The following is a 14,623-nucleotide window of genomic DNA, read 5'->3' on the forward strand; positions in this document are numbered from 1 at the left end:
ATGTTCTCTATTAATTTGGTCAAATTTCTGTGAATTTTGATTTTTCGTGAAAACCAGTGTGCACCATATTATGGAATGGAAGGAGTACATGCAAATTTGAAAGTTAGAACATAATACTCCTATAGTTTATGACAAGTGCCCCATGAGATGCATGCATGATCATTAATGTCCTAGCGGACCCACAACAAAATGGAAGTAGCCTAAGACCTTCGGTAGTCTAGGTATCATATGAAGCACGAAAATAGTTTAGTCCCACCAGGATAGTTGCCACCCATCAAGGTACCGTACGATCTGATCACATTGAGATTTGCGCTTCAAGGTTAACAGAGTGGAACTGTGGAAGAACTACAACATAATGAGCACTAATTACATACAAGTGGTCTGACTTATGAACTAGCTGCAGAGATATGTTTTACAGGAATTCTCCTGACTGCAATGATATATGTGCATTTTTGTCTTTTGACAAGGGTAAGTGCTGTTTTTCGAGATGCAGTACTTACCCTTGTGCATGCTACATGCTACATGCTACTACTTCAGCTACAGGAAGAGTAAACTAGCACAAGGGTAAGTACTATTTTTTAGAATACAATTCTTACTTTGTGTAACCGAAGAAGCCTTAAGAATACACTTTTCGATGTTAAACTTTTATCATGGGTTAGAACAATAATATATAACATGCATAACATCCATGTTAGACGAAGCATACCAAAAATTCATATGTGAAAAAAATATTCTAATGATATCGTTTTTATATGATACGTCTCATATAGTAATAATTTTAGCAATGATTAAAGGCAAACTCAAACAACATATTAGACCCTATATATCTGGATGGAGGAAGTTTGTGTATACGAGTGAGCAGAACATAAATTTACATATACTCAAGCTGAAGCAGGCATGCATACATTTGGTGGCTGCGGCTTGTATCGGCGGAAGAAGTCACTCCACACTGAGGGCTCAAAGACGGACGCCATGAGGAACGAAGGAATGTTTATGTGTCCTATGACTCCTATCTTGATGCCTTTACTACTAAGCTCGCACTTATATATACACGCACAGACAAACACATTAAATATCACGTGAGTAATTGACATACCAGCTAGCATATATGAGGGTCCTACAATATTTAGTCTTCCAGTAATAACTAGTATACGATAACTAAGTCGGTAATAGATACTCCTTCCATCCTAAAATATAAGACGTTTTGTAACACTTTTATGATGTCAAAAAATGTCTTACATACTGGATAACTACTACTCACTCCATTAAAAAATGTAAGATCATTTTTGACACTATTCATGGAGGGAGTACTCCAGATGTATAATTTTGCCTTTATTGCCCCTTACAACATGTCGGTGTTATTTTTTAGTTTGAGAAAGTCGGTCATAAACTAGTACTCCAGATATTTTCTGTATGTATTCAGTCGTGATATGCTTAATTAACGGAAATAAGCAAAGTGTTTTTTTGTTTTTCTCTCAGATCAATTAATCCACGGTTTCAAGCAGTGGTTGCCCTCTCTCGAACCAGGCTTTTGCCCCATTTTATATATGAAGTAACAACACAACAAAGTACACGGTCATAAGATAACCATGAATCTAGAACAAGCCTAACACCTAGCCGAGGCCCGGCCAAAGACACCTAGGCTCCACGACAACGCCCCCAAGAGGGTAATGACGTGAAGCATCGCTGCTGCCGTGTCCAAACAAACAGATTAGTGTTTTCACCTAGAGACCGCGCACAAGGGAAGATCCATGACGACGTTTTCAGGAGGCAAGCGACACCAACGGGTGCCGACATCGCCAGCGCCAGAAACACAAAGCTTTCGCTCATAAACTCGCCTATAGGAGTTGTCCCGGTCACCGCATCAACCAGGGTCAGCTCATCCACAACAGATCTGAGCACTTCAAGAACATACCTGAGCCTTCCGCCACTACACCCCTTGTTGCCCACACGATCAAGAGGTGAGGCCACCACAGAGACTACCGGAAAGCTAACCGTGGAGCCGGCCATGTAGGACCACCGTCCCGGCATCACAAACACCCACATCACTAAGTATCCATATCACAACCCCCAACCACGACAGTAGAGGCGAAAGGCACCTCCTTTCACCTCTAGCCCGACATCAGGCACCGGGCCCCGGTCGGCACCTCGACCATGAAATCACCCACACCCGCATCCCCAGCCTACTTAAGTGAGCCGGCATACAACCCAGTGACTAGTGGTCGCTGCCACCAAGCACGCTTGAACACCACCAAATCCATGATCTTCAGCCCCGATCCATCCGATGACACAACAGCGCCAGGAGAGCAAACTCAGACAGATGCCATGAATAGGAAGCAAGCAAGTGGAACATAATGCGAAGGCAAGCGCAAGCCCGGACCAAGTCAGCACCCCATACATGTGCACCGCAGGATATCATCCACCTCCATGGACCACGAACCCCGTCGACCCCCCTAAACTGACACCAAAATGTGTGGTCGCAACCCAAACCAACCCACGAACCCAACTCGACCTTGCCGGAGATGGCAAGGGTCAGGTAGCGCCGTTGGGCAACTATCAGGCAACGCCACCGGGAGGAGCGAATATTCCACAATAACATCTGACCGTTCAAATCTAGATGGGGACGCCCAAGGCAGCCGACAACTCCGGCCGCAATAGGTCAGCCTTGCACTCCCACGCATACAACACCACCACTTCCAACCTCAGTTGAGCTCCACCGAACAGTCACCGAACCCGCCTCGACAAGCTCGCATCTAGGGAAGACAGTCAGCCGGAGTCACACACGCGCCACAACCCCCATGGGTGTGCACCTAGGAAACACCACCCCGTCGTCAACCACCATCAGAGGGCACATCCGAGGTCAACAATCCACTTCAACCATAGCTCACGGCTCTTGTCGTCACTGGACACCAACCAAGGGCCGATATGGCCGGCAGGCTTGCCACCACCAGAGAGCGCCGCAGTAGTGGGCGACCACCGCAACCAGCAACCCCCTGCAACAAGCCGGAGCCCCACCACCATAGAGCTCAAGGCCGATCGAACCCCCATCGCGGTAGATCTGAGCCGCGCCTTGGTCCGCCTCCGCCAAGAGCAGGGCACGCACTCCGACCCACAACAACCACTTTTGGCCACCGCCTGCAGCCCGCGCCTCGCTATCAGCCTCCACCTGACCCTAATGGCATGTGACATCCAGCGCCGAGCAGGCAAAGGAAGAGACGCCGGCGCCGCCTAAACTTATCGGGCTTTGCCCGCCAACACGCCGAGGCTGTGGTGAGGGGAGGGAGGTTCAAGGAAGGGGGGTGGGGTCTGGGTACTATGGTTTGCCCCTGGTGAAAGATCTAGAATTAAATCATATCAATTAAGGGTTTATTATTGTTGAGGACTGGTTATCTTCTCCACGTATGATTTTTGTTGAACACACCACAGACACACACGCTCATACATACGCACATGCACTCATCACTATGAACGCAAACACATACACCCTGTCTCTATGAGCACCTCTGAGAGACTGGCCTGACACATCATCTTGAGATTGACGGAGTCGCGACAAACCCCTTCGTAGTTGACGAGAAAGTCAACTCTCAGTGAACGCACATTGTCGGAAGGCTTAAAATAAATACAAAAAAATAAGAGCACCAGAGTTAGTCTAGGACTTGAACCCTACTGAGCTGAGGATACCACTACATCCTCACCATGCGACCACTGGTTGGTTTGCCTGTTTTTGTGTGTGTGTGTGTGAGCAAAAGTAACGAACATCTTTGTTCTTGATATGGATAATTAATGCACGTCTTGGTCGCGTGACCACAATACTCCCGACTTTGACTGCTCCAAGTGGAGAGTAACATATACTAGTATGACGTGTACGATACAAATTCCATAAAATGCATATTATATTATAGATTAGTTTTTCTAGATGGACTTACTTCTTGTTTCCGATGACAGATTGTAGTAAACATTTCTAGGTATCATGATATGATAGTTCTAGCATCTTCTCTTTATTGAACTAACTAGTAATTGTGCACGTGCAAATGCACGTATGTAAATAAGATTGATCCTTCTTCAATTTTCCGTCGGTATAAATCTGATAAAAATAACATATATCTTTTATTTGAAATTGTTGAAGGAAACACAATTCAACGCAAATAGTGCAAAAACATATCAACGCAAATAGTGCAAAAACATATTTCAAGCTCAGGCAACTTATAATCTTTGTGCACAATTTTATCTCAGCTAGGCAAAATCATTGAATTACTCCTTGCACATACAGTTTTACAAATATAATTCTTTAATTTCCAGATTTCACTAGTAGAAAAAGAGGCTTCCATACGCCCCCATTGGTCCCCAAAATAATCGAACCGCGACCAAAGGGGTCTTTAGTCGCGGTTCGGGAGGAGACCCGCGACCAACTATCTGGGCCCAGCGCGCTCGGTCGACAGCTGGCGGACGGGAGGGGCTTTAGTCTCGGTTGGCCTGGCCAACCGGGACTAAAGGTCCTCAGGCTGGCCCGAAGGCCTTTAGTTGCGGTTGGCCAGACCAACCGGGACTAAAGGTTAGTCCTTTAGTCGCGGTTGGCCAGACCAACCGGGACTAAAGGTTAGTCCTTTAGTCGCGGTTGGCCAGACCAACCGGTACTAAAGGGCCCATCAAACTACCCCCCTGGACCGCCTTTTCAGTTTTAGAAAAACCAAAAGAAAATGATGGAAATGTCAAAAAAATAAAATAAAATAAGTTTCTCATGTGATATGTGGTCTAGTTGTTGGGAAAATTAACAAATATGAATTTCGACTTTATTTGCAAAATCTCTCTGGAATTTCTTAAAATGGGCATAACTTTTGCATACAAACTCGGATGAAAAAGTTTTTTACATGAAAAATCATCTACTCGAAAAGTTACATCCGAATTTAACCGGGGGGAACCCCGTTAAACATTTTCAAAATCCTCAAAAACCTAACAGAAAAAAAGATACGGGGCTTTTAAGATCTGGAGAGGCAAAAAAATTCAAAAAAAATCAAATTGTGGTCAAACTGTGGTCAAACAATGGTCAAACTAATTATTCTAGAATATTAGTGTTACTAAATAATTATTTCATTTTTTTAAAATTTTGGTCAAATCTGGTCAAACTGTGGTCAAACAGTGGTCAAACAATGGTCAAACTAATTATTCCAGAAATATTAGTGTTACTAAATAATTATTGTTTTTTAAAACAATAGTTTCAAACTCAAACAGTGAAATGTGTCACTTCATGCTCAAGCTAAATTCCTGAGGGTTAATAGAATTGACATCCTACTATTGTCAAGAAAACAACAAGTGCAGACTTGGAAACGAGGGAGAATAGAACCCGGAAGTTAAGCGTGCTCAGGCTGGAGTAGTGAGAGGATGGGTGACCGTCCGGGAAGTTAGATGATTTGAAATGATGAGGGGTGATTACAGATTAGAAGATAAATTGAGCAGTGATGAGGGGTGGTGATTAGAGATTAGAGGTTAAAATAATTCAGAAATTTGAAAATAAAAAAAAATAAAAAATTCGAAGAAAAACCAGGTTTAAACCTGCGGAGGAGGCCTTTAGTCCTGGTTAGCCACGAGAACCGGGACTAAAGGACGGGCCTGTAGTCCCGGTTAGCCACGAGAACCGGGAATAAAGCCTTTAGTCGCGGTTCGTAAGAGGCGCGACTAAAGGGAGGGGGGGTCTTTAGTCGCGCATATTTAGTCCCGGTTGCACAGCCAGGACTAAAGGCCTTTGCGAACCGGGACTAAAGGCCTTTTTTCTACCAGTATTTTAAGAAAATAAGAAATTCTGCTACTACAGACTTATAGAGATATTATTCAAAGATGACACCATTCAAATATATTCCAACAGATCTTTTTATGGGAATATATTCACGCAACAGCAAATATCAATAACGAACTCTTACTGTATTAGTATTTCAACTGACTTACAAAATTTGCACTATACATCGAAAAACTGAAAACAGGCATATGCCTATAAGACTGGCTTAAAATTCCATGCATGACTCGACTCCATTGTTTGATTCTCCATCCAGCTCTAACTCTTCGCATTTTCTCATTGATGACAGAAACATGACTATCATCGCAACTACGCCACCGCTTCATATCCAAATGCAAGCTGAAATGAATGGAAGTTGGGAAGTATCTATCAGCATCTCCCTTACTATGCTTCCTCTCTCTTTCCTTCCCTTCTTCTGATTCTTTTCATGAAACGAACAACATGAAGGTGAAAATCAACCAAGCAAACCTGTGAAGAGAAATAAAATAGAAAAACATGCATGAATAAACCTTATCTCAATTGAATGCAAATCTGGGATGTTTGTGGGCACCGACCGGTTGATTATGCTGCTACTCGTGGGACAACTCAATGCAATTACCTAGAAGGTTCAGCTTGGCGGTCCTGCAAGCATCTTGTCTGGATATAATATTTGTAGGGACAATCCTAAAAACTTTATTCGATGGCCCTGATGCACTGTAAGGACTTCCAGTGTTAGCTCGAACAGCCCAGCAGTATGGACACGTATATCATATATCAACATGAAAATATAGAGGAAGATTCCATATAGTTTTGTAGGTGAAGAAAAAAATTCAGTTAGTACATATGTATTGAAACATTGTACGTACAGTATGATATATCAATCCAGTAAAAGTGGTGACAAGTCTATACATATTGCACCATTGTACAAGTAGTATATTTGGTCAAGATAACATATCGATTCACAAAATCAAGTCCCCAAAAGTGATATTATCCTTCTGCATATTTGTACGGCGAACACGTCCAGTCGATCGGATCGTGTGCGAAATGGGCAATACATATGGAAAAATTATTTGCATGCCAAAATCATACAGGTATATGGCATATATTTACACACAGTTGCTCAGAGTGTCTTATTTTTTTTTTACAAAAAGTAGTGTCCATATGCTAGCGATGCTATTGTTCTTCTTCTGTAAGCAAGCAGCTTCTAATGGATGGCATGGAAACTTGTTTTCTAAAATGCCTCCAGTAAGATAAAAGTTTCATATGGAAACATATTTTATAAAATGCCTCCAGAATGATACATGAACTACAGATGAAAAATTCTCAGCTGTTTAAATTGACATGTTATTAATGACGTTGAAGTTGGGGTAGAAAATATCCTCTAGCAAATAACAAAAAAATGGCCATACACTTGCATCAAAATCAATTTTAACGTGTCGTGCACAATGACTTCCCGAACCCAGTGATGGTAGGCTTGCTTGGCTAGGAGGTATGTAAAAGTCCTAAATGAAACTAAATATATACTTGTTTTAGCTAATTCAATCATCAAAAGCATGTTGGTGAATAGTAAAAAAAACATATTGGTTCAGGGAATAGGAGTTAATCTGAAGCATGTGTGGTGTTCTTAACTTCTCTATGGCTGCTCTCTCCTCCTCACAGTTACTCTGTTGAGATCCTCTTTCAGAAGCACATTCAGTAGATGAAAAAAAAATAGTTTGAAGGAGAACTGTATTTTGAGAATAAAACAGCAAAAAATTAGTACAGGCCAAATTTAGTAGCTTCAGAAAAAATATGCATTTTTCCCGAAGAACAATCATAAAAAATTCAGTACAGTACACATCATTTTGGGGTGTGCTTAAGAACAATACCACATACAATTTAAGATTGCTTCGTGTGCCACTGAATTTTCCTAAAGCAAAATTAGCAATGGATGTCAGACTGCATGTACATTAGCGAATAGGTGAAAGCATCTTACAAGGAATACGGATTTGTGCACAGTGCATGTTAACTGGAGCTTAATTTATGACGGGCTCTAGAGGGCGCGAACGCCCAAGAACCAAGCACAAAGGTGGATTTTCTCAGAGATGCAGAACAGATCGATGGAAGGACCTGAACCGATGGCCTCTCCCGCGTGCGTCCGCGTGCCAGCGACGGCAGCTCCTGCGTGCGCAAGCGTCTCCGGCGGCGTGTCGTCGATAGTCAGCGCCCTTTGGCAGCCGAGGTTGCGCGTGGAGTGTTAGGTCGGGGCAGGTGCTGTGCGTGGGGCGGCGGAGGCGCGTGAGCGTGCAGGGCTGGCGGCTCATGTGTAGAGGCCTGATGCGTCGTTGGTGGCTCCCGCATACCTGGAGGCGATGGCGGTGGCGCGTGTCCATGGCGGAGCCGGAAGCCGCGATGGCTCGAGTAAAAGGCGTAGGATGCGTGGCACCATGGTTTCGGTCTTTCGGAACTTCCATGGTTTCAGGTGCGTGAGAGGGGTTCATGCATGGAGCAGTTAGCAGAATTAGGGGTTGATCAGGTGGAAGGTTATCGCTAAACGTGTTGGGGCGCTCAACATCGTTAACGAAGTGATTAGTTAACGAAGCGTTTAGATCGTCTGATTACATGGTTTGACGGCTGAGATGATGAGTTGGATCTGCACTTTCGTGCTTTTATAGGGGTAGTAGATACTATGACATGTCATCTGCCTGACTGGCATTCAATTGGGTTGCATGTTATAACCTATGATACCACCACTATGGCGAGGGATCACACTGGCACGTGCCTTGACAAACTTGATGTCGTACATATAGACAGTATTTCTACAAGGGTATCACAAGACCCTTATGCCAATGCTTAATACAACATTTACACACGAACTAAATAGCTTATGAGGGTGGAAGACTATAAATCGGTAATCGATAGGTTGGGATGGACTCCATTCCAAAGTGATTTGGTTGGCTACTGTTCTGTAGTACGCTCTCGATCAGTTCATTTCGGCATAAGGGAGATGAATCCGCTCTTCGTATATGGCCACATCACGTGCTGTGTCATTGTGCGGCTGCCATTTATGCCACCAGCTACCTACATATGTGGAGCCAAAAGGTGAAATTTGCTGTCAAAATTTGCTTAATCGTAAACGGTGCTATGTATCATAACGTTGCCCGGTAGTCGTTGTCATGTGCAAATAAAAAAATTAGGAGATTTTCATAAAAACTTAGTCCTAAATACATCGGTTCTTTTATTATTTTGTTGACTTGGTCTTTCACACTGTTAATGTTTTTTTTGAAACTAGGTCTATCACACTGTAGGGGTGGGTGGGTGTTGTTAGTAGTGATAAAAACACATTTCGTGTACCACTGCATTAAAGCTAACCCCTCTCGAGAATGTGCCTAAGCCTCAAATGCTTATGAAGTACCATGTTGTGTGTAAAACTTCCTCCCTTTCAAAATAAATGAAGTTCTAATATTTTCCTAGGTGATTTTTTTATAGTTTGACCTAGTGTATAGAAAAACCAACACAGATCAATGATATCATTACGGAAAATTCAATTCCTAATGAATATAATGAAGTAACTTTGGTTTCATAGATCTTGACATATTTGTATATAAACGTCGTCAAACTGAATAAAGTTTGAGTTCAAACAATCCTAGACTGTCAATTATTTTGAAACTGACGGAGTATACATAATGTACAGACGGCAAGCATACCAATCTTGGTCGTGCAGTGGTACACGAAATATGTTTTTATCACTACTAACAACACCGTCCCACCCCTACAGTGTGAAAGTTTCTTTTTGTTGACTCATTAATCCAGTTAAAAAAAACCTTCATATTTCTACCCCTAAGTTCTCTGGCCTATGTAGGGGAGCAATTGAGGGGACGAAGAGCAATTATTGTGGGGTTCTTGGCCTAAAAACAATTTTATGGTACAAAGAGCGTAAAATATCAACAACACTTTTCAGTTCGCGACGTATAATTTCAGGAAAGTTAAGACGACCAAACCTGGCACTATGATTTGCCAATAGTAAATATTTGTCAGAAACTCAGAGAATCACGTGTTTACACTGCTATGTAGATTCATGTGCAACACTGCAAAGTGCCACGGGATTATTTATAGCACTGTCTAATGCATGAGTCTTATTCAGCGACCCAGATCTATAAGATAGTCCAGGACCATCGTCCTACTTGTACGAAATAGATCACGCAATTGCTGATGTGTCTGCCATCTCGCTCAATTGAATACGTGTCTGCCATGCAGCTCAATTTAATACGTGTCTGCCATCCAGCTCAATTTTGTAGTCAAATAAGTACCTCTGTTACAGTGCAACAACTGCTCCATGTGTCTCTTACCGGAGATTTCATTAACCCAAGGAGGCTTCTCGGCCTTCAAAAGGTTTACAATACAGTCTAAACCTAATCACAACCAAACAGCCGTGCACGGGGTAGTACGCCCATACGTGGCTAGTAAGTGTCTGATTTTATTTTGTGAACGACTAATATGAGAAAAAGAAATTTCCCTTGGTTCATCTGCTACCATCCTGCGCATCTCCTCCACTAGCGCCCAGAATTATGATCGATCCTCTGACTGAGACGACAGCATCTAGACCGCTTCAATGCTATCCATATCCACCATGATGGGCTTGTTGGTACGATGCAAGGCCAACGTCAGACCTTCTCTGCATGCATCGAGTTCCGCCTGGAGGCTGTTATCTCATGTGAACAGCTGCCTGCATGCTGTGAAGAAATAGGTTAAGTTCGGGGTCTTATCAAAATCCATCGATCGTCACAGGGGGTCTGGGGTGCTACCACCCTTAGAAGCATGGTTACGGTCCCATCAATACTCACATACTCCATCCTTATTCTTGACAGGGCCGGTCTTCTCAGATCTTCAGTATAATTCCTTCTGTGGCTCTTCCGGTAGTGGCATAACCTTTACCGCAATTCTTCTGTCCTTTCATCTTGGTAAGGTTCTGCTGTTTTTGGGTCCTCTTAGCCGACGGGTCTGGCGCCAATACTAAGCAACTATCGAATCTCATGGTGGTCAACCATTTATGGTTTCTCCTGCAGGAAATGGGTCTAGGATGAACCTCATCGTATATCCTACGATTGGCAACAGCTGCCTTGTACAAGGGAAAAATTGTCCTACCATTGTAAGGTTCAAACAAGGTTTTGATCATCGTCTCTCTACTAGGGGTATTACTCAGATTTACCATCCCATATAGCAAGGCAAATAATAAGAGTAAGTCGGTATGGTGATCAATCCACCCCGCACCCAAATCATTACCTTGTATATGGTTTAGCGAATCTCGCATTCTAACACTCGGTCATCCTGACAAGCATTGTAGAATTTCTCTTGTCGACGAACTAAGTTCGGATAAATCCATTGATTCTGCAAGCCAGACAAAACATCTCTCGTTCCTTCACAACTCTCGGGTTTTGCGTTTACTCCTATAAGGTCGTCAGTGGGTAAGGTCGTAATCTCTTCCAGGGTTTTTCCTTCAGCAAAAGTGTGCTTGCTTCTTGGTAGGTCCTGGGGCTGTGGGTTATGGCCCATCTCATCACTTGTAAACCTTGAACTCATCATAGGGGCAACTGATCATTACTCCACATCCAGCTTCACAACATTCTTACATCCATCCAATTGTACTATCTCTCTTCCATCTACTGGTACTAAACTAAGATGTGATTTACTCAGAATCATCATGGAGTTACAATTGGTCCATATTACCAACATTATATCTTCTTTACATCCAATAATACTTCATCTGTTCATGCTCTTAGGATATCCCACATATCGAGACAAAACTCGCACTTATTTTATCCGAAGTCCACTTCGTGGAATATCATCATCTTTTCGAGGGGTCAAATGTCCTCACAGGGTACTACCACGCTTAAAATGCACAATTCTTCCATAGACCATATTTCTCATATCCTCGAAAATGGTCAAAAATATTTCTTCATAAAATTCAAATCAGTACCAACGATGCTAACTTTATTGATTCTCCAATGATTTCAATCTCTTGCTTTTCCATTACATGCCTTAAATCAACACCTCAATATAAAAGAGTTGTTCCCACTACTACTACTATATTTCTTCTGCTGTCAACTCAACTATTTAGCACAAGCCTCCTTCTCTAGCAATATGCCCTGCTTCATTGCAACGAAAACATATTACTTCTGACAAGTCTCGAGGTTTCCTTATGACTACATAGCCTCCTCGGGTCCTCGGCTTCCTTTTTGGGCAACTGCTGAAGTAGTGCCCTGACTCCTTGCACCTGAAATAGGTGATATGACTCAGGTCCTTCCTGGTATCCAATCTACTTCTCTTCCTGGACTTTTCCGTTCCAATCAGGGCTTCTATTTCCTGTGGGTCATACTCTACTTCCTCTATCAGGAATTCTACTAGATCCCCATTCAGACAATCCTGGGAGATGTGTCCTTCTTCTCCACATGAATAGCATGACTTGGTGCAGGGTTTAATTGGTTCTACTTCGGGTGTGTACTCCACCTCTTCCTTCATCACAGGTTCTTCTAAAATTTCCATAAGGGCTCCTTTCGTTGCTTCTTTCTTCTGCTGGATGGTTCTTTGTAACATGGGGTAAAGGTGACACTGAGAAGGGTAGTGGGTAGTTCCTTCGCACAAGAAACAAGTAATCTGCCTAGTTGGGCATTCTTCAGCTGGGTGATTTTCTTCACAATGAGGGCATTCAACCTTGTGTTCTTTATGGGTGTGTCCTATTTCTCCACAGAGCTTGCATGCACCAGGTTTCTTCAGATCACTTCCATAAGGCTTCAATTTCTGGGACATAAACCGAGGCTTTGGCAAAGTCGACTTAAAATTATTTCAAAGTGGTTACTCCCTGCCATACATTGATGGTTTGGTACATCCTCCACCAAGTAGCAGCACCTCTTTCAAAGCACCGAAGAGCGTGCTGGGTCATATCCTTTCCGACTATAGGGTTATTCTCCATATGATCTTCCATGTTCTGAATCCATCGGTCCGTCTCCAACTGAGTTCTCGGTCACGGAAAGGTGAGTTCATCTCCATTCATCCTCTATTGGGTCCACGGGTTTTGGGGTGAGATAAGAGAGAGAGAGAGGGATACACACAATACAAACAATAGTTTCGAAAAGACAGATTTTATTTTGTGGCTGTCGGAAAAACATCAAACAAAATGACAGCTCACAATCGTCGCATCTAACGTAGTTATAACAGGGGTTTGGTCTTCTACAGGTCAATAAATCTTCAAAGTCGTCAAACTCTTCAAGTCTTCTTCGTGTCTCCGAGGGCTTCTTCCGATCGTGCTTGTCCTTCTCAAGTTCTTTTGCCAGATCATCTCTGTTGACGCGAAGTCTCTCGTGACGTCCTTTGGAGTTGCGTTCCAAACTTCTGGATTTCAACATCCTTGGCATGAACCATGGCCCTACTGTCCTTCAGTTCGTGACGAATCTCCGGTACCTCGAGGTTTTGCTCCTCCAGCTTGGCTACTTCAGCTTCTAGGTCCTAAGTGCTTCACGAAATGCTTCCTTATCAAAATACGGCTTCCTGAAGGTCCATCTTAAAACTCCTGATGTAATTCTCCAGATCCCGGTAATACACCAGCTACGTTTAAACTTCATCTTTTGCTGATAGGTGCTACATCAGCCTTCTACCATCCAATCCTTCCGAAGAAATACATGCTTAACTCAGCACGGTGACAATAGCATAAGAGGGCGATAACATCATGGATAGCCGTGTTTCTGCTCTTGTCATTTCTATGAGCTATCATTCCATAGTTGATATCTCCTGCCTTAGGTTTTCTTGACAAAACTTTGAGTTCTAATGCTCCATGTTCCAATCTTTCTCCGATACACCTTGATCTCGGGTATTGACAGCTTTCAGTAGTATGACAAATTCCATAAGGGTAGCCTTCCTAGGTCATACCAATCTGGAAATTCTTCAGAGCCTTCAAATTCTCCTAGTCTTCGAAGTCTTCAATCGTTGTAGTTTCCATTATTATAATGCTCGGTAAAATCCTCTTCATTCCGAAGTGGTCTTAGTTGTCCGATATCTTGTACTTCTTGGAGTGGTCTCATCAGTCGAATCTTCGTGTGGTCAAAAAGGGGAAAGGGGTATAGTCTAACTAAAAGGAATATTTGAAAAAGCTCAGAAAAGAGGAGAGATAAAAGATCTTTTGAAAATGCGGCGCTGGGCTGGGCTTGGCCTGGCTGGCTAGCTGGGCCGGCCCAGTTCGGCGGGAGAAAGTTTTTTTTAAACGCAGACAGACAGAAAAAAAACAAAACAAAAAGAATAAAAAATATATATTATATGGGCATAAAATATATCAAAAATTTTAGTAAAAGATTTCCTATAAACTGAACATTTTTTTGGCGTCTAATAAAATTTACAAAAATTCAAATAAACCAAACAGTGCTACTGCTCTAATAAAATCCAACAAAAATCAATTTAAAAATACCAAAATAATTTCAAATTTATTTCTCTCCAATTTTATATTGTAGGGAATCATTTTACCCTGATTTCCGTATATTTTATTTTTGGAGAAAAATAATTTGAATAAATCCCAAATAACTCCAAATTGAAAATAATTTCAAAAGGACTTTAAATTTGATCCTTTTAAACTTCCAACTCATATTTCATATGTTTTGAAGAAGTCATTTTATCTTCTCTCATAAAAATCATCGAGTTGCTTAAAGTTTCTGAATTTGAAATATTTTCAAATGAACTTCAAATCTTTTCAAAACCCTTTGTCATTTATTTAAATGGAAGAAGTCATATTATCTTCACTCCAGGGTGTTGTGATGAAAATAATTTTAATTCAAGGAGATTATAAATGCAAAATGAAAGTTTGGGAAAGTCATTTTATTCCCTCTCATTTAA

The 14,623-nt window shown here is 42.2% G+C and overlaps 1 protein-coding gene across 1 annotated transcript in view; it reads right to left on the bottom strand.

Annotated features, from left to right (window-relative positions):
• Positions 1 to 1,008, bottom strand: part of LOC123050960 (tau-cadinol synthase-like) — a 5,782-nt gene extending 4,774 nt beyond the window's left edge. Inside the window, exon 1 of the mRNA XM_044473682.1 lies at positions 906 to 1,008. Coding sequence (XP_044329617.1) covers positions 906 to 974 — 69 coding nt within the window. The 5' untranslated portion in view covers positions 975 to 1,008. The remainder of the gene's footprint in view (positions 1 to 905) is intronic.
• Positions 1,009 to 14,623: the final 13,615 nt, after the last annotated feature.

This window comes from Triticum aestivum, chromosome 2D, assembly GCF_018294505.1.
Source record: "Triticum aestivum cultivar Chinese Spring chromosome 2D, IWGSC CS RefSeq v2.1, whole genome shotgun sequence".
NCBI classification, from domain to species: Eukaryota; Viridiplantae; Streptophyta; class Magnoliopsida; order Poales; family Poaceae; genus Triticum; species Triticum aestivum.